This window comes from Halichoeres trimaculatus, unplaced genomic scaffold (genome assembly GCF_033239565.1).
Source record: "Halichoeres trimaculatus isolate MK-OKI-2021-1 unplaced genomic scaffold, fHalTri1.1 fHalTri1_scaffold_18, whole genome shotgun sequence".
Lineage (NCBI taxonomy): Eukaryota > Metazoa > Chordata > Actinopteri > Labriformes > Labridae > Halichoeres > Halichoeres trimaculatus.
This window is the reverse complement of record NW_027437196.1, coordinates 28,140,961-28,163,446: the sequence shown is the minus strand read 5'-3', so window position 1 is coordinate 28,163,446 and position 22,486 is coordinate 28,140,961. Positions and strand designations below refer to the sequence as shown.

General features: G+C 40.1%; 1 protein-coding gene across 3 annotated transcripts; it reads left to right on the top strand.

Moving 5' to 3' along the window:
• The first annotated feature begins 1,541 nt into the window (after positions 1-1,541).
• On the top strand, positions 1,542-20,478 carry LOC141807317 (polypyrimidine tract-binding protein 2-like). Of its 3 annotated transcripts, none has more exons than XM_074693238.1 (14): positions 1,542-1,685; positions 3,143-3,170; positions 5,997-6,015; positions 9,160-9,332; positions 10,597-10,737; positions 11,734-11,889; positions 11,980-12,090; positions 12,183-12,393; positions 12,704-12,819; positions 14,866-14,899; positions 15,487-15,579; positions 17,062-17,278; positions 18,731-18,808; positions 18,953-20,478. In XM_074693238.1, exons 1-14 carry the CDS (start codon positions 1,678-1,680, stop codon positions 19,080-19,082), a joined length of 1,515 nt encoding a protein of 504 aa, XP_074549339.1. In that variant the 5' UTR covers positions 1,542-1,677; the 3' UTR covers positions 19,083-20,478. The 3 variants fall into 3 exon arrangements, with proteins under 3 accessions (XP_074549339.1, XP_074549338.1, XP_074549337.1); XM_074693237.1 differs by having other exon boundaries at positions 5,997-6,057; positions 12,183-12,381; positions 18,953-20,477; XM_074693236.1 differs by having other exon boundaries at positions 5,997-6,057; positions 18,953-20,475.
• The last annotated feature ends 2,008 nt before the right edge of the window (positions 20,479-22,486 follow it).

Below are 22,486 nucleotides of genomic sequence, written 5' to 3'. Positions count from 1 at the left end.
TTCATCAAACTACCACCCAGTGTAAGGTGTTTGCCTCCACTGCCCTGATTGAACACTATGTAGTTGACAATCAAAACACCTTTTATGACCCTGTAGTGGTTAGTAAGCAGTGTATACAAGCTCTTTAATCATAATTATATATTCTATTCTAAAATAAAATAATTGTTGTTATCTAATGATTTTTAAATGTAGTGTTTTGCAGAAAAGCAGAAAAAAAGTAAAGCATATTATTATTTTTGAACTGACAAATTACAGTTAATTACTTGTGTTCCTAAACAGATTTTTTTTTTTTTTTTTCAATTTTCGATACATTTCTGACTTCTCAGAGAATTACGAATTTGGGAATCAGTTTGAAACTTCTCAATCGTGTTACAAATGGTGAGGTAAGGAGAAAGCTCTGAAAAACAAAGAGGCAGCATTCAGCACTTCATGATGCTGGTTGATTTTCTCATTTTTATGACAGGTGGTCATAAATTTGTTGAGCACTTTCTGTATTTATTTTTTTATTCTTAACAGCTAACTGAACCATTCTGATATATTACATTCCCACAGAAATAAAGGTAGTTTTTGTTACTGTATGTTTCATTCGTGTACTTTATTTATACATGCATAGGGTGAATATGGGTAAAGTGGGACAATGGGTAAAGTGGGACAGTAAAACTTAAACATGTTTTTTTTTTTTATTTCAGATGGCAAGAAAGAGCATAACAAGGACAGGAAAGGGAAGGAGAGTCAGGGAAAAGAATGGAAAGAAGGGAAAGCAGAAGAGGCCAGGTCAGAAGGCAGTGAAGGAAATAAATGGAGTGAAGAAAGAATGAAGGGGGCCATTTTAGAAAATCGGGAGCTAGAGGATGCAGGACAGACTCCTCCACTCCACCCTAACCCAACCCAACCCTTCTCAATTGTTTTTAATAGAGGTGCTTCTCTCTGTTTTTAATATTTCTAATAACATATTATGAATTGTTGTTGTTTTATTATTGTGTTTGAATAAAAATGAACTGTGTTTCAAGTGTCCCAGTTTGTCAATATATGGTGTCCCACTTTACCAGCAGTATCTGGACATTTGGGTTTTGGGTTAAATTGTTTTTGGTAAAGGGTAATCTTTCCAGTGTTAAATTTTTCTTTGTTATTTCTTCTACATAGTATAGTAGAGATCTTCAGCTATTTATAATGGTAGCATGTGATGGGCAAAAACATTTGATTCTTAATCAAAAATTATGTCAAAGGTAAATTTTCAAAAAGTGTCCCAGTTTACCCATATTCACCCTACATTTGAAAGTTAAAATTTCCCCCGAGTTCAATAATCTATCTATCTATCTATCTATCTATCTATCTATCTATCTATCTATCTATCTATCTATCTATCTATCTATTTATTTATTCATTTATTCATTCATTCATTCATTTTGTGAGGGGTGGGTATTCGGTTATTTGTTATATATTACACTGTCTATGGTGTTTATATTTTCTTTATTTTCTACCATTTATTCCAATTCATCTCGACGAGGCACTGTGCTGAGCAGCTTCGGAACTTTTCGCCTATTTCCGCCATTGCATCGTCTTGCATCTTCACATTGCCTCCATTTTGCTCTCATGTGTATACGTGCGTGCGTCGAGTCGGTGTAAACTGGAGAGACAACAGGACCGAAAGCAGAGGCACAGAGATATTCTTCGGAAATGGACGGGTAATTCTATACCTACGATGTTTTGAGTATAACATTCGCTTGTTATGTGGGGTCTACAGAGCACACGGTTCGTTAATGCGTCATTTTATAGAGAGGCTCAGGTCGAGTTGTGTGGCTGTTAACGGGTTTCCATAGCCACGCGCTCTCTTTCATCAAGGAAGTGCCTCACGCTAGCATGTTAGCATAACTTAGCAACTGACTGCTGTTCATTTCAATTTGTGCCTAAAGTCAGTTCTTTAACCCGATAAAAGCTTGACGTGCTCTGCGCTTTTCAAGTGAGACACGTTCAGAGTGTGAAATCATATACTTTTACGAACGAGAGTGTTTGCACTGGGGGGGCTAATGCTGGCTAGTGAAGTTTAGCAAACCGTTAAGGTGGATCCTTTGTGTTGATGTTGGAGCTAACTAGCCCTAACTGACCAAGGGGGTCTGCTAGCTCTGCAGGATCTTATGAGAAGCATGAGACCTGCCTGCGTTTCAGTAGTTCTCTGATCCTTAGTTTATTTTGGAAGACTGTCCTCTTGATGTTTGCCATTTAATGTTACCGCTCGTACAAGGCACAACAATAAAGTTCTTGACTGTTTTAGGTGGTTAAGTACGACGTAAGGTGCACTCCCGTGTGTTGTTAAGATAATGTAACTTACGGTGACATCGCTTCGGAGAAGCATGACCTCAACACTTCCCTGAAGGAGCAATGAGTCAGAAACTAGCCCTTTGGGTAGTAGACTGTTAGACAATGTTGAGAAAGCTAATATTATTCGTGTTGCAGAATATTGCAGGAAAGGTGCTCATAATAATGTGTTTAAAATATCAACATGCATTATAATAAGGAACTGTGGTGCAGGGTCATGTGTTGTTTCCTATATGTATGTTCCAAAAGGGTATGTACTAAACAACGATAAGTCTTAGTGTTAAATGTCAGTCTTTTCTGCATCTGCCTTAGATAGTACACATAGTGTATTCACTAACTGCTGTATTTTGCTCTCTGTTGCCAAGTAAATATTTCCTAAGAGCTAAAAGAATAATGATAAAAAAAGGTAATCGATTCCTGATGGATTTGATATTGGACTGGAAAATGTTACATATAAATATAGCTTATGTTTTTCTTTTAAAATCTAACAACCTTTTTTTTTGAATACAGTTTGAATAAGAATATTTTTGATTATGCACACATGAGTGCAACTTATTTCTGTGTTAAATCATTTTCCCCCCCCACAAAAGCTTTGAAATAATTGCTTCAGGAAAACTGACTCAAGTAAACAGCATTATGGAAATTTAGCTTCAGATGCTAGGGGCATTAATTATACTGATTGAAATGTATTACATTTTTTGAATTCTAAAGTGTCTCTGACCCTTACGTTGAATCTATTGTGATATCCCTACATCTGGCTTTGGTGTATTAAACAGTGTACTATTTTGTATGCTTACATTTATTTTCCTAATTTTTTGTCTTTCAGCATCAGTGATGTTGCAGTTGGCGTGAAGGTGAGTTTATTGCCTACATTTTGTATCCTTTTCACTATAGATAGTCAACACAACACCAAAATTAGCTGTTTTTGTAGTACAGTAAAGTATGCTGTGTATTGTTGTGCATGTACTCTTCTTAGATTTGACAGAACCCTGTGAATAAAGTGTTTAAAGTAACACTTCCATATAGGCCTGTCACGATAACAAATTTTGCTAGACGAAAAATTTCCAAAATATTATTGCCGATAAACGATATTATTGTCAATATTACCTCGATTTTTTTATCCATTTTTCATTGATATAATTATGATAAATGGGATAATAAAGTGAGTACACCATATCAAAAGCAAGAAACTTTAATTTCTTAAGAGTATTTAACTGTAATTAAAAGGTCAGGATCTTTTAAATAAAATAAATTAAACAAAAAATATAATAAATTTAACAAACAAGAAAGAGAAAAAAAAATACTATAAAATTGAAATAGGCTCTCTTTTAGAAAAAAATACATGTCAATGAAATTGATTAATACTAATCAAAAATAATAAAACATAGATCCTGTCTCTAAAGAAAAAATGAAACTCCAAAAAAAACAAAACAATAAAAACTATAGGCTAAATAAAAAGGGAGTTTATACAGTTCCTGAATTGTTTATAACATGTACTTTTTCTCAGTCAATCCGTACTGTCTGTCAAACATTTTGAACATTTCTGGCTTTCAACCGTTTTGAAGGGCTGCATTTCTTTGGCAATGTATCTGTCTTTGAGCGCTCACCATTTGGCGCTTTTATTTCTATTTACTTTGCAGACCAGAAGCCTCAGTAAGAGCGGATTGTCAAAGAACAAGGCTCCGCTGCTTCTCCCCTTCTTCTTCTTCTTCGTCGCCACTATTTTCAAACAAATGCAACATATCAGCTCGTTGGTGTTCATGAGCTCACACTTTGTTCATTCTGAAAAAAACAAAATCTTCCCACACTGGGACTGTGGCAGGCGGCCGTGTGTACGCGCAAGCAGCCCCGTCTTCACCCCAAAGATCACATTTTTGACAGATGCTCACTCCGCTATAAATCGGCTAAATCTGCTATAGAACCTATGCACCCTGATGTTAGGAAAGATAGACGTAGTGAGCCATCTTCTCATTCAGCCTCTTTGGTGGAAAGAGAGGAGGAAAACAAACATGCATGCACGTGTCAGTTAATCGAGGCCGGCAAACTTACAGAGGACGTTTTTATTTATCGTTCGGTTAATTGATTTATTGATTATCGTGACAGGCCTAATTCAATGTTTTACATGAGGCAGGATGTAAAACACTTATGCTCAAGACTAGGGCTGCAGCTATCAAATATTTTAGTATTCGAGTATTCTACTGAAAATCCCATCGATTAATCCAGTAATCGGATAAAAGACATTATTTTTCAAATGAAAATTGTTCTCTTTAAGAAATAGACTTTTCTGATACAGCATGTCAATAAGAGCACTTGCTTTGGTAGCTCCAAAATTTGTAAACACACTTTGACACATTTTTTGTGCCTTGTACATCTCATCAAATGTTGCGGACCCAAATGGCACCCGTTTCGTAGAATGACCCATTAGTCTCCAAACTCCAGAAAAGAAGCTAGATTTGTTGCTAGTTGCTATTTTGTATAAGAGGTAGCTTGAGGGGTATGAAAACTCTCTTAATATGGCCTCAGCTCTATTTGAAATACCACTCTTTGATCTTTTTTTAAAATGAAACGATTCCTCGAGGCGGAGGAAATTACTCGAGTAATTTTTGTAATCGAGTACCTCAAATCATTCGAGGAATCGTTTCAGCTCTACTCAAGACTAGAGGTATTCCTCAGGGGTTAAAGTCAGAAACTGGGTATCTGAGTCTGGTTACAAAATCCCACTTGATCCCTGACAGTGCTCTGAAGCAATATTAAAAAAGAGAGCACATGAAAGTAAATAATAATACAGATGAGATCCCTTAGCGTGAGAATGATGTTGAATATAATATGCAGGGCTTTAGTCTCTCTGCTGATCACCAAACAAACCTGTTTGCTTGTGTAAGCACTTTGTTGTTCCTGCTACCTAACCGGATTTGTTAAATGCCAGCTACATTTCCATCAGCACAAAACAAAGTTAAAGCCCTCTTTCAAAGGGAGACTAAACAGTTGTAAAATACTAGTTTTTATCTGCTGGGTCATGCCATCTTGCTTATTTCTTCAATATTTCACTGCTATAGACAAAACAGAGCTGGTTGTAAGCTGTTCGGAGAAAAACCTCCTCATGGATTTCTTTAGCTTGTTCTCTGTGTGCTCACATTTTGGCCTTAGTCAGACAACTTTATTACCCTTCAAATTTATTTCTGTCATGTCGCTGTAGCAGAGCCTGCAACATCTAGTTTATAGTAACTATAAAGAATGTTAGTGACAAAAGAACAATTGGTTTAAATTCAGTTGGTCAGATACAAGAAGATGTGTATGAAGCTATTACAAAGTAGTGTGTGTAATGGGTCCCTGGCCAGGTTCCTCTTCATCCCATCAGTCAGGTTTAAGAGCGCAGGACGCCTGTCAGCTCCACCAAGCCTCCTGGGGCCTCGTATAGCTCAGGATAAAATGACACATCTTGACATCTTAAATTCAGCAAGATTAAACCCACACCAAAAGAGGAGGAGCCAGACCTTTACTCGGCTGTTTGATGCCCCTTTGCAAACACTTCTCTGTCTTCCTTTTCTTGGTTTAAACACTCCACTGAGACCTTTGTTTTATTGTTGTCTTTGAGGGCCTGTCTGGAAAATGGAAATGTTTCCCCCGTCATGTCACAGCTGTGCCTGACTATCTCCTGTGTGTCTCTTTTCGCTCCACAGAGAGGATCAGAAGAGCTGAGTATGTACAACAGTCCCAACTCTGGCATGAGCAGTATCAGTGGTGAGTTCGTTCCACCCCTGAATAGGGAGGGGCTTGACAGAATATGCATGATGCCATTTGAAAGTTCATGAAAACTGGCAGAAGAAGTCTAGATGTTTGAAAAGTCTGCTTCTGTGAGTGGAAATGTTCCCTCATGGGAGCTGTTTAGTATCTGACATCACGCTTCTCAGTAGGTGGGCACCCACACACCACAGAATGTGACTGAAACAGACGTAGTGGGTACTACTGCATTTTAATGCCTCCTTACAGTGGGATGAAATCACAAGCACGTCTTAGAATCTCCAGAGCTATGCTTCTTGTAGACATAGACAAAGTTTGACTATTTAACATTTAAAATTAAACAATGCTGAGGCAAACACATGGGGGTTGATATTGTCTCAGTTTCTTATTATTTCACAACAACTTATAGCAGCTAATGTCACTCACATTGAAGTTAGAGTTTTAACCATTTTTAACCGTTGGTAAACTGAAATCTCCAGCTCTGCATAGGTACAGTTAAGCTTCTTTGTTGCTGTTTTCACAGGAGGATTTGTAACACACAGCCTCTTACTTTAAATAGAATCAGGAAGAAACTGCTCTTAAAGGGGCAGTTTGTCTAGCAAAATCTTATTTCTACCTTTCTCATGTTCCTGTAGGGATGGGTATCAAAAATTGGTACCTGTTAAGAACTAATTAAAAATGGTTCAATTCATCGATATCATTAGCTTTTAAGCTTAATTATTCCCTTATCCATTCTTTACATTAAAGGATAAGTTTGGTTTATACAGCTTTTACATTGTTTATAGAATGAAGTAGTACAAAATACCCACCCATAAGGCTTTCCTGCTCCAAGCAGTGCTTCGGGAGATATTTAGATCCAAAATCATGCAGCGGACGTCCGTATAATGGGATCCATCTGGGCATAGACAGCGCCACTCCTAAAACTGCATTAATCGTCCAAAAACTCGTGTTTTTCACCAATATTCCATCATGGTCACGCTCCAGGTTAGTCCTCTGCTGCAGTCTGTGTCACTCCTGACAGCGCTGTGTGGCTGTACTGACCTCTGAACTGACGAAGAATTTGTTTACGTTTGTCCCTCAAAGAATGGAGGAAGTGGAGTCAGCTCTCCAGAGAGTACTGGGCATGCATGAAGGGACAAACGTAAACAAAGTCTTCGTCTGTTCAGGGGTCAGTACAGCCACACAGCGCTGTCTGGAGTGACACAGACTGCAGCAGAGGACTAACCTGGAGAGGACCATGATGGAATATTGGTGAAAAACATGAGTTTTTGGACGATTAATGTAGTTTTAGGAGCGGCGCTGTCTATGCCCCAATGGATCCCATTATACGGACGTCCGCTGCACGATTTTGGATCTATACATACATTACATCTAGACATACATTACTCTCTCACACCATGAACCTATTTATTACAATGAACATGTGACACATCTCCTAATAGACCAAAAATCATATTGAAAAAAAACAGTGCAAGCTTGATGGTAGTGTGTGTGGGAAATTGCATTGATATGCTAGTGGTTAGCATACACTGGTATAACTTCAGTTTTATAACAGAATTTCAACTTTAATCAAAGGAACATATCACAATTACTCTTTGTTAATAATGTTGAAAACTCCAAATGTCAAAGTACTCACAGGTCAGATAGCAGAACTTACCGCAAGTGTTATGTTGTAAACAACTCAAAGCATTGCCGTAACCACTTTGAGATGGTTTATTCCAGTTATTAACATTTATTTACATCCAGATCCAGTGACGAACTCATACTCATAAAACCAATAAAAATGATGACACAAAAACCTGTATAGCTACTTTTGGTACAGAGAAAATTCACACAAGGTATTGATAAGGGAATCGATAAAGAATTGGATCAATAAGCAGAATCAATAAAGCCATTGGTGTCAATAAAAACCCATTACTACTCATCCCTGTATTTCTGTGTCTTTTGATATTATTCATTCATTAAGACTGTTCTGCGTTGAGACTATTTAACACCGCTCATTATTTTGGTACAAAGGAAAGCCAGAGTCTACCATTTGCTGAGCTCAGTAAACCCAGGCTTTCTTTAGATAAGATTGCTTGACTAAGTCTGCAGCTCAAGCGTGAGATATTAACTACTACCAATCTGGATAAACTTTCTCTGTTGACCAAGACTTTCTGCCTCAGGCTCAGTGCTCTCTCACTCAAAGGGGGCGTTCAGCACATCTTCCAATGCTTCTTCAACACAAAAAGACATCGCTTCTGACGCTCTGCTTCAGTCAGACTGTAAAATGAGAAAAGATGATGATTACACAGAGGGTACAGCAGTAAAAACCAGCTCTGCCAGTGTGGAAAGAGGAATCCTGTTGAAAATATCTTGTTGCTTTAGAAATAAACATACCCATGTCAACACACGACACCAGCAGAGTGATACTCATTTATTACTTACGTGACAACTTTCACAAGATTTCAGATATGTGTGGTCTGAAGCTGCATTTTGAAATTGGAGATGCTTCAGCTGCCTTTAAATCTAATGTGTAGAGTCATTTGATTTTCTTGTATCAAAAAGTGATAAAGGAGAAAATGTGACAGAGCAACAAAACACAATACAGACTCTGCCAGACTGCATTGACCATGCGTCACAGAATATGAGTAATACAAGAGGCCACCCTGCAAATGATCCCGTCAAAAAGATTCTGAAAAATGTGAAATCAAAGAAACTGACAGGCCAAAAGACTAAAAGAAGTGTTTACACTGTTATTCATGGCCTCATAACAACACAGAACCCTGGAATGAGTCACTGCTTTTGGCTTTTAATATTACAATTTATTTTATACTATGGAGTTTTTATCACCACTTTATTGTACCATGAGTTTTTAATATCCTTACATCCTTAGTATTGTGCAGAATTGTAGAGACCCTCACTGTTGACATTGAGATATTCTTTTAAAATGGAGCTTGGTGCTAACTCTTCACGATATGTCCTCTGATCAAAGAGTCAAGACTTTTTGGAAAAGAAAAATTCCATAATAACAAAAGAAGAAACACTGCAGGTCAGAGCTTTTTGAGCCGGTGTTTAAGGTTATCAGGCTTCACTTAATTTGTGTCTCTGTCGATAATTTAGATGGAACCTCGAACGGCAGTGACAGCAAAAAGCTAAGGGTGGAGGAGGCCCCGCCATCCCGTGTGCTCCACATCAGGAAACTGCCAAACGAAGCTTCAGAGACTGAAGTCATCGCTCTTGGTTTACCTTTTGGCAAAGTCACAAATATACTCACACTTAAGGGGAAAAACCAGGTGAGTGAACAAGGTGCATCTGTGAGAACCAATATCGAAACTGAAAGATTTTACAGGGACAGTTCAGTTTTTTTGAAGTGGGGTTGTATGAGCTCTATGTGACCACTAAGGACATAAGATACAGTAGAAAGTTGTCTCCTCTCCCTCAGTAAGACACAGACTGTAATCGCTGGTGACGAGGAAATAGACGCTAACAGGGAAAGACGGTACCAGATTGAAAGGCTATTTTCTCTGCCTACAAGAACTAAAATCAAAAAGTAATACCACAGTTTAAGAGTACGCTACATAAAATATTTTCTAAGTGCATTAAGTCTTCGGAAATATAAACATTTATCCCGACCGAACTAATTGGTCATGTATCCTAACAAAAGAATTACGATACTTGATCAAACTTACACGAGGCTACATTCAGCGCCCGAAGCATAGCTTGTTTACATTCCCTACAGCTGAAAGGAGGAGGGGGGACAGAGCGCACTAGCGCTGCGCGTGAGGACACATGACCAGTTAGTTAGGTCTGGATAAATGTTTATATTTTCGAAGACTTAATGCACTTAAAAACTATTATATGTAGCGTACTCTTAAACTGTGGTATTACTTTTTTATTTTAGTTCTTGTAGGCAGAGAAAATAGCCTCTGAATTTGGTACCGTCTGTCCCTGTTAGCGTCTATTTCCTCATCACCATGGATTACAGTTTGTCTTACTGAGGGAGAGGAGACAACTTTCTACTGTATCTAATGTCCTTAGTGGTCACATAGAGCTGATACAACCCCACTTCAAAAAAACTGAACTGTCCCTTTAAGGTATTTATTTGTTTCTGAACATGATATGTGTAAAGAATCCTTTAGACTCATGAAGTAAAACATTCAGCTCAATACAGAGGCTTTTATCTGTGTGCAGAGGAGAGCCTTTAGATGTACTCGGCTTTGCTTTGGTAGATTACTGTCAAGTACAGTTGGTGTGTCCTCTTAGAGTGCCAGTGTCAGTGTGTCAGCAGTCATAATCGATTGGTAGCTGACTCATTTCAGCACAGAGATAACTTTATCTGCGCTGCTCTAATGAATCTGCTGTTCACACCACACTGTTGAATCCAACTCATGAATGACCGTATGAGTAAAAGTTTAGTAGGTAGGCTTGGTCATGTTTTACCTGCAGACAGTACAAGTTTAGATTATATGAAAATGAGTATGCCATTGCTCCCAGGTAACCAAAGGATAGTAATGCAGTTCTATAAATAATGTGGGATCCTCTTTCCTTTTCATCCAGGCTTTCCTGGAGATGGGCACAGAAGAAGCTGCCATCACAATGGTTAATTATTACACCACAGTAACCCCTCATGTCCGCAACGTTCCCGTTTTTATTCAGTACTCCAATCACAAGGAGCTGAAAACTGATGCAGGAAACCAGGTAAGATGAGCCTCACTTATCAATCAACCATCAATTACCTTTATTTATGCCCGCCATCGTGAAAAACAGTATCTGAAGACGCTTTCCAAAAACATGAACAGGTTTAGACCTGTAAATTGTGTTTTATCGACAGAGACCTAACATCAAGACAGAATAAGGAGTGGAACAACTTCCCTTTAATGGGCAAAAACCTTAGGCCTAACCAGACTCTATAGCAGCATAACCAAGAGCTGGTTTAGACCTGATCCAGCTCTGACTATAAGTTTTATTGGAAAGGTTGAAGTCTTTTCCTAAAAGTTGAAATAGTGTCTGCCTTTTGAACCTCAACCGTTAAGTGATTCCAAAGAAGGAGCCTGTATAACTAGAAGATCGACCTCCCAGACTACTTTAGAGACCCTAGGTACAATGAGCAGACCTGCAGGCTAAGAATGCAGTGACCTAGACAGATAATATGAAAAATGGCCTGATGCCATGAAGTGCTTTGTAAGTCAGAAGAAGAATTTTAAACTCTATTCTAGATTTTACAGGTAACGAATGTAGAGACGTTTACCCTGGAGAAATGTGCTCCCTCCTCCTGGTCCAAGTCAGTACCTGAGCTGCAGCTTGATTGACAGATGGAAAAGGACATTCTGCTAATCCTTTAGATTTTATGTAAAAAAAAAACACACAAGTGCTCCTTTCACAAATAAGCACTCCCCTCCTGCTGAAAAGCTTCTTATGGAACGTTCAAATCCCTGTACCTCCAAAGTACAAGGTTGAGAGTCTGAGGTGTTGGTTTGGCATCTGAATACTCGAAAGAGTCTCATGAAATTTGAGTTTCAAGAAATGACTCTGAAATGAATCTGCCAACTGCCAATGCATTTCTAAATATCATAAAATAACACAACCTTCATTAGTTTATTTCATGCCTCTTTTTATTCAGCGTCAGCAAAGGGTCAAAATCTATCTGTTCAGCTCAGCTGCTAAGATTGTGATTGTGTGGCTCTTTGTTTTCAGCGGACCCAGGCAGTTCTTCAGGCAGTGTCCGCAGTCCAGTCTGGTGGGTCACCGAGCTCAGATGTTCAGGAAGCTCTCGCTGCAGCCTCAAGTCCCGTGCTGAGGATCATCATAGACAACATGTTCTACCCTGTAACACTGGATGTACTGCAACAGGTAGGCAACTAAATTTTCCACCAACTGTAGCAGATTGTTTGATTTGCCACTTTTACTCATGAAGTTTGGATTTTCTTCATCTTGGGGCAGATTTTCTCCAAGTTTGGCACAGTCATGAAGATAATCACATTCACAAAGAACAATCAGTTCCAGGCACTTCTGCAGTTTAGTGATCCTGTCAATGCACAGCAGGCCAAACTGGTAAGAGAAGGTCCACCCACAGTTTTGAGCTTTAAAAGGGACTTATTTTCTTCCTCTTGTACTGTATTGTGACATTCTTTTTTCTCTGCCAGGCACTCGATGGCCAGAACATCTACAATTCATGTTGCACACTGCGTATCGACTTCTCCAAGCTGGTCAACCTAAATGTCAAGTACAACAATGATAAGAGTCGTGACTACACCCGACCTGAACTGCCCGCTGGTGATGGCCAGCCAAGCATTGAATCCACAGTAGCTGCTGCCTTCAGCAAAGACTCCAACTCCCTCCTCGGTAAGATTCCAGGTAGATCACAATTTTCTTTTTCTTCCATACATCATCATGTTATTTGTCCATACTGGCTGGATGTTTTTTGCTATCATAGGAAGTAAAGGAACATTCTGATAAAGCCTTTTATTTTTCTTCAGTCTAAATAATTTCTTAGCTGTTAAAATTACAACCCTCCATGATGGCTTTGGTTAGAGTTTGATCAGAAACAATCACATAAATAAGTCCATCAGTAGATTTGCTATTGTCGTCCATGCTCAGTGCTGCTTGGCTGTTTGGTCAAAGTGCTGCTCTCCACGCCATGATTGTATTGTCCTCTCCCTGTCAGGAGCCCTGAACCCCCTGAGTGCAGCAGCTGCAGCAGCAGCTGCAGCAGGAAGGGTGGCCTTAGCTGGACAGGCCGGGTCCAGTGGGGTTCTGCTGGTCAGCAACCTCAACGAGGAGGTCAGTAACACAACAAGGCACATACACCGCTCAGGTGGACTATCTCAGGCTTTAATCTACTTCTCTTACCCACCACTTCATCCTCCTGTGTTACTCCCTGGTTTTTGTTCTTACTCTCTGGGTTAATTATTTTCTTAAGCCGGTTATGACCATTTGTCCTTTTGTGCTTCTGTTTCCATTTTCATTGTCTTGAAAATGCCAGTAGGAGGTTTATATAGATATGACCTGAGAAATCAACACCTCTGATTGGGCACCATTTTTTAATGTGAGTGCATTCAAAGCTTTTTTTAATCAGAGAGGGATCTTTATACTGGGGAAGGAAGATTTTTGCTTAAAAATATCTTTTTGTAGAGGCACTTACTACAACCCAGCTCAAAACTTGTATCCACCAAAAAGACCTGCTGAACATAAGGACTTTTAACTAGCTGGATATTTTTAACCTCAGAGAAGCTGTGATTTTTCGCCAGCAGTTAAATTGGTGTTATTTGGTACAGCCACTAATCATCTACACTGAGGAATAATTGAAACTGCGCCTTAGGAATCCACACCTCTTGTTATTCCAATTAGTCTTGATTTTGGGACAGAACATTTTGTCTAACCTTTTTCTTTGCTGTATTTTCTGGTGTCCTTTTCATGCCCAGGGCCTTTATGTTTTTTTTCCTCCTTTCGGTCAGGAGTCATTATGTCCCCCTAAAAGACAGGGGGTTTGCTGTTTCTGTCACTGCACCAGAACCCTCCCTGTTTCCCTCCTGCAATGTTCTGCCCTCCCCTTCTCTTGTCAAACTGTATCTAATTCAGCTAACTGTCTCTCTTCTGTTTTTCTTTCTAAGCTCTCCTCACCTTTCTTCAGCTCATATGAAAAGCTCATATGAAATCATTCTGTGGTCCTCCTAACCTGTTTCTCAGTCCTGGGAACAAACACCTGCCTCTCTGAAACACTTGCGAGCTAGCTGTCTTTTCTCCCTCTTTCTCTCTCTTTTTATTTTATTGTTTTGTTTTTATATTATTATTTCTTCCATTTTTTTTAAAAACTGTGACTTAAAGCATCTAATGGTTCTGCCCCTTTCTTCATCAGTCTCTCCTCTCTGGCTGTAAATGAATGTGCCATGGCGGAGCCTCTGACAGTATCTCAACTGTTCAGTCTGAACCTCTGGTGTTAAGATACTGTGCTTCAGCTTTCTTTGAGCCTTTTGGACTTGTGTGAATGCTATTACTATACTAAAGTGGCCTTCACAACAACTCCAGCATGTCACTGCTGATCCAGCTCTTTAACTGCATGGTCTTTTAACTCCTTTCCCCCCTCAGCTCACATCTTTATTACCATCCTCCCTCCCTGCTGAAAGACTGTAGATCTTCTGATTTTCAACCTGCTGCATGTTGTTTTTATCCCATGGTTATGAGTTTATATTGCTGATTTTATTATGATTTTGACATGAATGTACCTTTTACCCCATGCTTGTCCAGGGTGAAAGACATTTTGGCGCAAGTTATTTGCTGTATTTTGACTAAAGAAACATTGATCCAAGCCATTATCTCTGACCAAACTACCTGCATTATTCCAGTGTACTGACCTATATTTTATTTTTTGTCCCTCCCCCCTCCTCACTTTTTATTTTTAATCTTTCCCCAATTTGCATTTGCCTCCCTGTTCATCTCCCCCATCTCTTTCTCTCTCTACCCCCCTCCTCTCCATCCCCTCTGCCTCCCCCTCCACTCAATGTGCTGGTGGGGGACTTCTAACCCCTTGAATCATCCTTTCCCCTTCACCTCCTTCTCCCATATTAACCACCCACAACCCCTCCCTCCAACCCCCTCCATGACTCCTCCTCCTCCTCCTCCTCCTCCTCCTCCTCCTCCTCCGCCGCCTGCTCCCCTCCTCCATGAACCCACCACCTCCATCACTCTCCGGGGGGAAAACAAAAACCACCATTCCTCCTACCTACCTCCGCTCTGGATCGATCTGTCCATCTCTACCTCCGCTCCGCTCCGACTCTTCTACCTCTCTACCTGTCTCACGCTGCTTGTTGCTCTTCTCTCCCTCTAAAGATGGTTACGCCCCAAAGTCTGTTTACCCTCTTCGGTATGTTATCGTTAGCTCTCTCTGTCCCTCTCTGACTCTCTCTGACTCTCTCTGACTCTCCTCAATCCTCTCATTCTCTCTGGATCTCTCTCACCTTCTCAGTTTATCTTAAACCTTCTCCTTTTGTTAAATTTGATCACACATTTAAGATATTTTGATGATTAAACTTATCATTAGTAAACTCTGATGTGTGTATTGGTTTGCACATAATATCTTGTATGATCATTTCTAGAACATTCCCCTCATGTTAACTGGTTTGGGTTAATGTTAATTGAAGTATCCCGTGAATGCACGGTTAGGTCATTTAGTTTTGCATGCTGTTTTTTTTGTTTTTGTTTTTTTAGACCCATCTGACACAGCTTGATAACTCCTCTGTTTGGAAGGTGTCTCTTCTCTCTTCTTTCTTCTACACACCTCTCACTCTTTAATTCAGCTGTAAATTTCTTGTGTGTAGTCTGTTTTTCTCTCTTCTTTGTTTCTTGTTCTTATATATCCTTGTTTCCAATGCTAACTTTGTGTTTTTCTAACTGTCTGCTTTTTCTCCACCTCACCTCCTCTACTCCTGCCTGCCTGTGGCTCTAATGCAGGAGTGTACGGCGATGTCCAGAGGGTGAAAATTCTTTACAATAAGAAAGACAGCGCTCTCATTCAGATGTCAGACGCCAACCAGGCCCAGCTAGGTGAGCAGAGGCTGTTAGCACCTTGTGCTGTTTGTCTAATGATCAGGCCTCACTCTACGGCTTACTGTAACTTTATCGAAAGCCAACCTGAATAATGAACTGTGTCTGCTGAAATAGACCTGTGTTCTTCACAAAGTAGATCATTGTTTATGACACAAATTAAAAACAGCTATCACGTTGTTTCTGGAGCACAGGAAAAGACTCTTGAGTTTAAGAATTGTTCTCATTAGTAGGCCTGTCACGATAACAAATTTTGCAAGAAGATAATTTTCCAAAATATTATTGCCGAGAAATGATATTACTGTCAATATTATTTTTGATTTTTTTCCCCCATTTTTTCATTGATGTCATTATGATAAATGGGATAATAAAGTGAGTACACCATATCAAAAGCAAGACATTTTTAATTTCTTAAGAGTATTTAACTGTAATTAAAAGGTCAGGATCTTTAAATAAAATAAATTAAACAACAAATATAATAAATTAAACAAACAAGAAAGAGAAAAAAAAAATACAATGAAAATGAAATGGACTCTCTTTAAGAAAAAAATACGTCAATGAAAATAATTAATACTAATCAAAAATAATAAAACATAGACCCTGTCTCTAAAGAAAAAATGAAACTCCAAAAAAACAACAACAATAAAAACTATAGCCTAAATAAAAGGGAGTTTATACAGTTCCTGAATTGTTTATAACATGTACTTTTCCCCAGTCAATCCATACTGTCTGTCAAACATTTTGAACATTTCTGGCTTTCAACCGTATTGAAGGGCTGCATTTCTTTGGCAATGTAGCTGTCTTTGAGCACCCACCATTTGGCGCTTTTATTTCTATTTACTCAGTAAGAGCGGATTGTCAGAGAACAAGGCTCCGCTGCACCTCTCCTTCTTCTTCTTCGTCGCCACTTTTTCCAAACAAACGCGACATATCAGCTCGTTGGTGTTCATGAGCTCACACTTTGTTCATTCTGATAAAAAACAAAATCTTCCCACACTGGGACTGTGGCAGGCGGCTTAAGAACTGTATCTTTCGTGCCATCACTCATATTAGCGTGTTTCCTCCTTACCCCTCAGGACGCTCACTTCAGCTCTCTCCGTGTGTACGCGCGAGCAGCCCCGTCACAAAAGATGCCAAAAATCACATTTTTGACAGATACTCACTCCGCTACTTATCCGCTAAATCGGCTATAGAACCTATGCACCCCGATGTTAGGAAAGATAGACGTAGTGAGCCATCTTCTCATTCAGCCTCTTTGGTGGAAAGAGAGGAGGAAATCAAACATGCATGCACGTGTCAGTTTATCAAGGCTGGCAAACTTACCGAGGACGTTTTTATTTATCGTTTGGTTAATTAATTTATGATTATCAAGACAGGCCTACTCATAAGCATGTTTTTAGTACAACTTCTTACATGATTGGCCTTTAAATCCATCCTGACACAAATCCTCATCCTCACCACTCACATCTCTCCTCTCCTCAGCAATGAGCCACTTGAATGGGCAAAAGATGTATGGAAAGATCATCCGGGTGACGCTCTCCAAGCACCAGACGGTGGCACTGCCCCGTGATGGCCTGGACGATCAGGGCCTGACGAAGGACTACGCAAACTCCCCGCTCCATCGCTTCAAGAAACCGGGCTCTAAGAACTTCCAGAACATATTCCCACCATCTGCCACCCTCCACCTCTCCAACATCCCGTAAGTACCACGACTGCTCAGGTTTAGGGCCAATTATAAAGAAATTTGTTTTGATGCTTTCCAGACTTTATTCAGTTTTTTCCCCACAATCTCTTACCGTAATTTCTGCACTATAAGGTGCTTCGAAGTATAAGGCGCACCTTCAATGAATGGCCTATTTGAAAAGTGTTTTCATATATAGGGCGCACCGCATTATAAGGCGCATAGAGTAGAAGCTACAGTAGTGGCTGGGGTTGCGTTATGCATCAGCTAGATAGAGCTGCGCTAAAGGGAATGTCAACAAAACAGTCAATAAGTCAGTTAAACTCAGGCTACATCCACACGGAGCCGCACATTTTCCTATCCTACTATTTTCTGTGCCGTGCGCTGTAAAGACGAAGCCGTTTCTGCCGTTCACAAAACAGTTTCCAGAGATCATTTCACATGCCAGACCTTTGGGGGGGCGCTGTATTGCTCTAACAAATAACAAGAGAAGAAGCCTGGGCCAGCCTGCTAACATTAGCACTTAGCAGAATTCCTCTTTACCGGGTCTTGCTGTTACTTCAGCCACGCCCCCTGAACATGGTAGCCATGATTAATCAATATTGATCCATATATAAGGCACATCGGATTATAAGGCGCACCGTCGGCTTTTGAGAAAATTGAAGGCTTTTAGGTGCACCTTATACTCAGAACTTTGCATTGTGATCAACGTGAATAAGTAAAGACCAGGGGTCAGCAGTCCAGGTCGAGACTGAGGGTGCCATTCTACACAAACCAGGACCCATCATCAATAAATTATCAGGGGATCTTAAATTTGATGGAACACTTCTATTTTTCTGGTGCGGCTTTTAAAGTATGTACGGTAATGGTTGAGCAAGGAGTGAAAGGAACAGTCCAATTGCATTCAAGTAAACCCACCCTACATGACACCTCTCAGCCAATGGAGTCTCTGCACTCAAGGCTTTAAATATTGCCACTCTGCAAGAAGACAAAAGTTCAGAGGCAAGAGGTTGTCAAAAGGATGATTGAAAAAAAGAAAACTAAAGAAACAGATACAGAGAGAAGATAGAGAGAAGTGAGCTGGAGATAGGGAGAGAATAACATTCATAAAAGGTGCAGTCTAAGAAAAGTGGACCGAGTCATTTATGCTCATTCTTCCCTCTGGAAACACAAAATCACTCTGTGTGTGTGATCTTAGGTGACCATAAATATCAAATATATGTGAACATGTAAGTGCTTGATCAGTTTATTAGACCTGATTTGATTTAAACTGTCTTTATCAAAGAGCTCACTACAAAACCCAAAACTACAAGAGTGCGAAGTTTCAGACGGAGTTCAATTTTTTTCCCTTAATTTAAATATCTGTATGATTTAAATTTATATCCAGACCTTTGACATTGAGCATTTACTGCGGACAGTCAGAAACCTCATACCTGACTTTAATCTCTGAACCTCTCTTTTTAATTACAGACAAGACGTGTCAGAAGAGGACCTGCGGCTGCTATTCTCCAACACTGGAGGCACTGTGAAAGCATTCAAGTTTTTCCAGTACGTAGAGCTATTGTACTGTAATAATTGAGGTGTACTCACCAAACAGGACCTGACAGCTGTTTGTCAGCTCTGTAAATATTAACCCTTCACTGTTTGCACTTTGGTTTGTTTCCTGTGGCACTTATGTTCCAATCATTTCAGGGATCGTAAAATGGCTCTGATCCAGATGTCCACGGTGGAGGAGGCCACCCAGGGTTTAATCGACCTTCACAACTACAACATGGGAGGCAACCAGCACCTGAGAGTCTCCTTCTCCAAGTCCACCATCTAAGAACCTGATCCACAAACTCCTGTCAGTCCCAGGGTTTATGGTCTTAGCTGGCTGTCAGCAGCACCTCAGACCCTGTCTGGACTCTGTGGGGCACATTGATTGAATTCGTTTTGTTGTTGGGGTTTTTGTTGATCCTGTCATTCCTTGAGACTGAGACCTTTGACTTGCATCCTTTTTAAAGAGAACATTTGAGTACACTGCAGATACTGGATCCTCCCAGCGATTCTTTACTGTACCTCTGTATTTTTATGTCTAGCAAAAGATTGAATATGTTCCCCATGAGATAGTTTGATGTTGATCAGTGTTTTTATTCTCGATTTAGTTGAACAGATACAGTAATGTGCCTTACTTGACATTATCAACAGTTTCTACAGCTGGTCATGTTTGTGAACTATCCTCATGCTTTTGGGGCACATTGGTGTTCAATATTTTGAAGGTTAGCGAGACTGCAGGCTCTTTCATCATCCTCTGGACTTCATTTTCTCTTTCAAAGCTCTGCCACAAACCAGGCGTAGCTTTTTGGTTTTGTTCCAGAGTTGTAGGTGCACAACACTTCTTTTCTCAGTGTGGAATAAGGTGCAGAAAGTCCTGGGGCGACTTGTTTCAGTTCTTACTACAGCCTGTTTCAGGCTGTTTAACTTGAATTCCATTATTTCTTTAGTGTTTCAGTTCAAGATTGTTCTCCAGTTTTGAAGTCACGTGGCGTCACATATCTGAATGTGGCTCATGACTAAGTATTTCTCAATGTGTATTTGAAGCCTTCAGTGCTTTTTTCCATAGCAGTGAGGTGTAATTGTCAGTGACAATGGTTTTCTAAGCATGTCTAGTCATGATAGGATCTTACATCAGAAAGTGTTGCATGCTGTGAAAGCAGTTAGAAGATGAATTCACTGTGATTTCATTGTCATGTGACGGTTTACTCGAGAGGGCTACTCAGTTGGACCAAAGTTTCTGTGCCTTTAGAGTTCCTTTGATTCATTTTAACAAGAAAAAAGAAGAAAGCATTTGAAAACACAGAAATTTTGCATTTCAGAAATGCAACAATTTTCAGCGGTGACTTTTTTTAATACCCAACAGGACCTCTCAGCTGAAAGTGTGTGCTCAGAAATAATACTTCTGTATATTTTTTCTTCCAAGTCCAATTTTCTACAGCTTAAAATGTAAGGATTTGGTATAGTTTTAAAGAGGCACAATTAAAGGATGAATTATTTTCTAACAAGGAGAGGTGCGCCTTGGTTTCCTGCTTTTTGAGTTCCCCCTCTCATGGTCTCTCTCGTGTATTCTGCATTACGTCTGTAGCATGCCTAATAAAACTATTCTGTAGCTCTGCATTCACCTCCTCTGTCTCTCTTCTTCTCTGCTCTGTCTGCTCCGCTCACTTCTGAAACCATCTTCAGTCCCAGGGTGGGAAGGAAGCCCAAATTCATTCTGGAGCCACTTGAAAACAAGCGCTAATAAGCCAGATTGAGCCCTCTGATGGTGCTAATTCACAAGACAAGAAGTACATTTGTTGATGCGTTTCCCACCCTGCCAACTGACATAATCTATATCTTTGATGTCTTGCTCTCCTCTCCTCTGGTAGTTGCCTATTTTCTAATCAGTCTCTCAGGGCCTCTGCTATCTGCTAACAATCTTTCTGATCTATCTACTTGTTCTCACACCTTTATCAATTACTGAGCGCCCAAGCTGTCATATTTCCAAGTCGTCTGCGTTTAAAGCTGCTGCCAGCTCTGGAACCTATGTGAGTGAATCTGCATCTGACACCAGTGTGTGTATGTGGCTCATTAAAGCCGTGTTGTAAAGGTACTGACTTTCAGAATAAGCTAACACACAGATCTGAGTTTTGGCTTTAAACTACTCTTTTCCTGCATTAAAAAACCAAACACAGTTTCCTTTGCCCTGGGGGAGAAACAGAAGCTGTTAGTGAAGTCACAGAACAACTAAAGTGTATCCTTCCTTTCTGCTAATACCATTATATCTGAAAATAAGCGGGCCTATTAATTTGGTTACCGCAGCGAGGAGCTTAGTCTGTGGTGAAGTTAGATTAAACAGAACTCTCTGCACTAATGACCCACTATTGCTTTCTGAAAAATCCATTTAAAGAAAGGTCACAGTGACATAATGCTTTTTCTCTTTACCCCACCCCTGCTCCTCAGTGATACTGAGGACGCTGAGTTCAACTCCTTTGTGTTGTTTGTGGTACTGAAGGAACTTAAGTCTTAAATTAGTTGTTAGTGTCCCTAAGCCTAAGAGACCCTCTAGCTTCTCGTTGCAAACTGCTTTCTTCTCGTATTTGACATCCTGCCACACTGTTAGTGCTCTGATTAGAAGTGCTTTCTTTTTGGTTTTCTGCTGCAAAAAAATGAAATCAAAGTATGTTTTTAGAATAGAAGTGAGTGTACTTTATTAATTCCTGAAGACAAATTCAGAGTCACAGCAGAAATACAAGAAAGTATAAAGTGCAAAACATCCAAGAATATACACTCAGCGGCCACTTTATTAGCTACACCTTGCTCGTACCGGGTTGGACCCCCTTATGCCCCCAGAACTGCCTTACTCCTTGGTGGCATAGATTCAACAATGTACTGGAAACATTCCTCAGAGAGTTTGGTTCATATTGACATGATAGCATCACACAGTTGTTGCAGATTTGTCGGCTGAACATCCATGATGAGAATCTCCTGTTCCACCACATCCCAAAGGTGCTCTATTGGATTGAGATCTGGGGACTGTGGAGGACATTTGAGTACAGGGAACTCATTGTCATGTTGAAGAAACCAGTCTGAGATGATTCCAGCTTTATGACATGGAGCGTTACCCTGCTGGAAGTCTCCATCAGAAGATGGGTACACTGTGCGCATAAAGGGATAGACATGGTCAGCAACAATACTCAGGTAGGCTGTGGACTTTAAACCATGCTCAGTTGGTACTAAGGGGCCCAAAGTGAGCCAAGAAAATATCCCCCACACCATTACATCACCAGCAGCAGCCTGAACCGCTGATACAAGGCAGGATGGATCCATGCTTTCATGTTGTTGACGCCAAATTCTGACCCTACCATCTGAATGTGGAGCAGAAATCCAGACTCATCAGACCAGGCAACGTTTTTCCAATCCTCTATTGTCCAGTTTTGGTGTTGCTGTGTGAATTGTAGCCTCAGTTTCCTGTTCTTAGCTGACAGGAGGGTCACCTGGTGTGGTCTTCTGCTGATGTAGTCCATCTGCCTCAAGGTTGGACGTGTTGTGTGTTCAGAGATGCTCTTCTGCAGACCTCGGTTGTAACCAGTGGTTATTTGAGTTACTGTTGCCTTTCTATCAGCTCCAACCAGTCTGTCTATTCTCCTCTGACCTCTGGCATCAACAAGACATTTTGGTCCACAGAACTGCTGCTCACTGGATATTTTC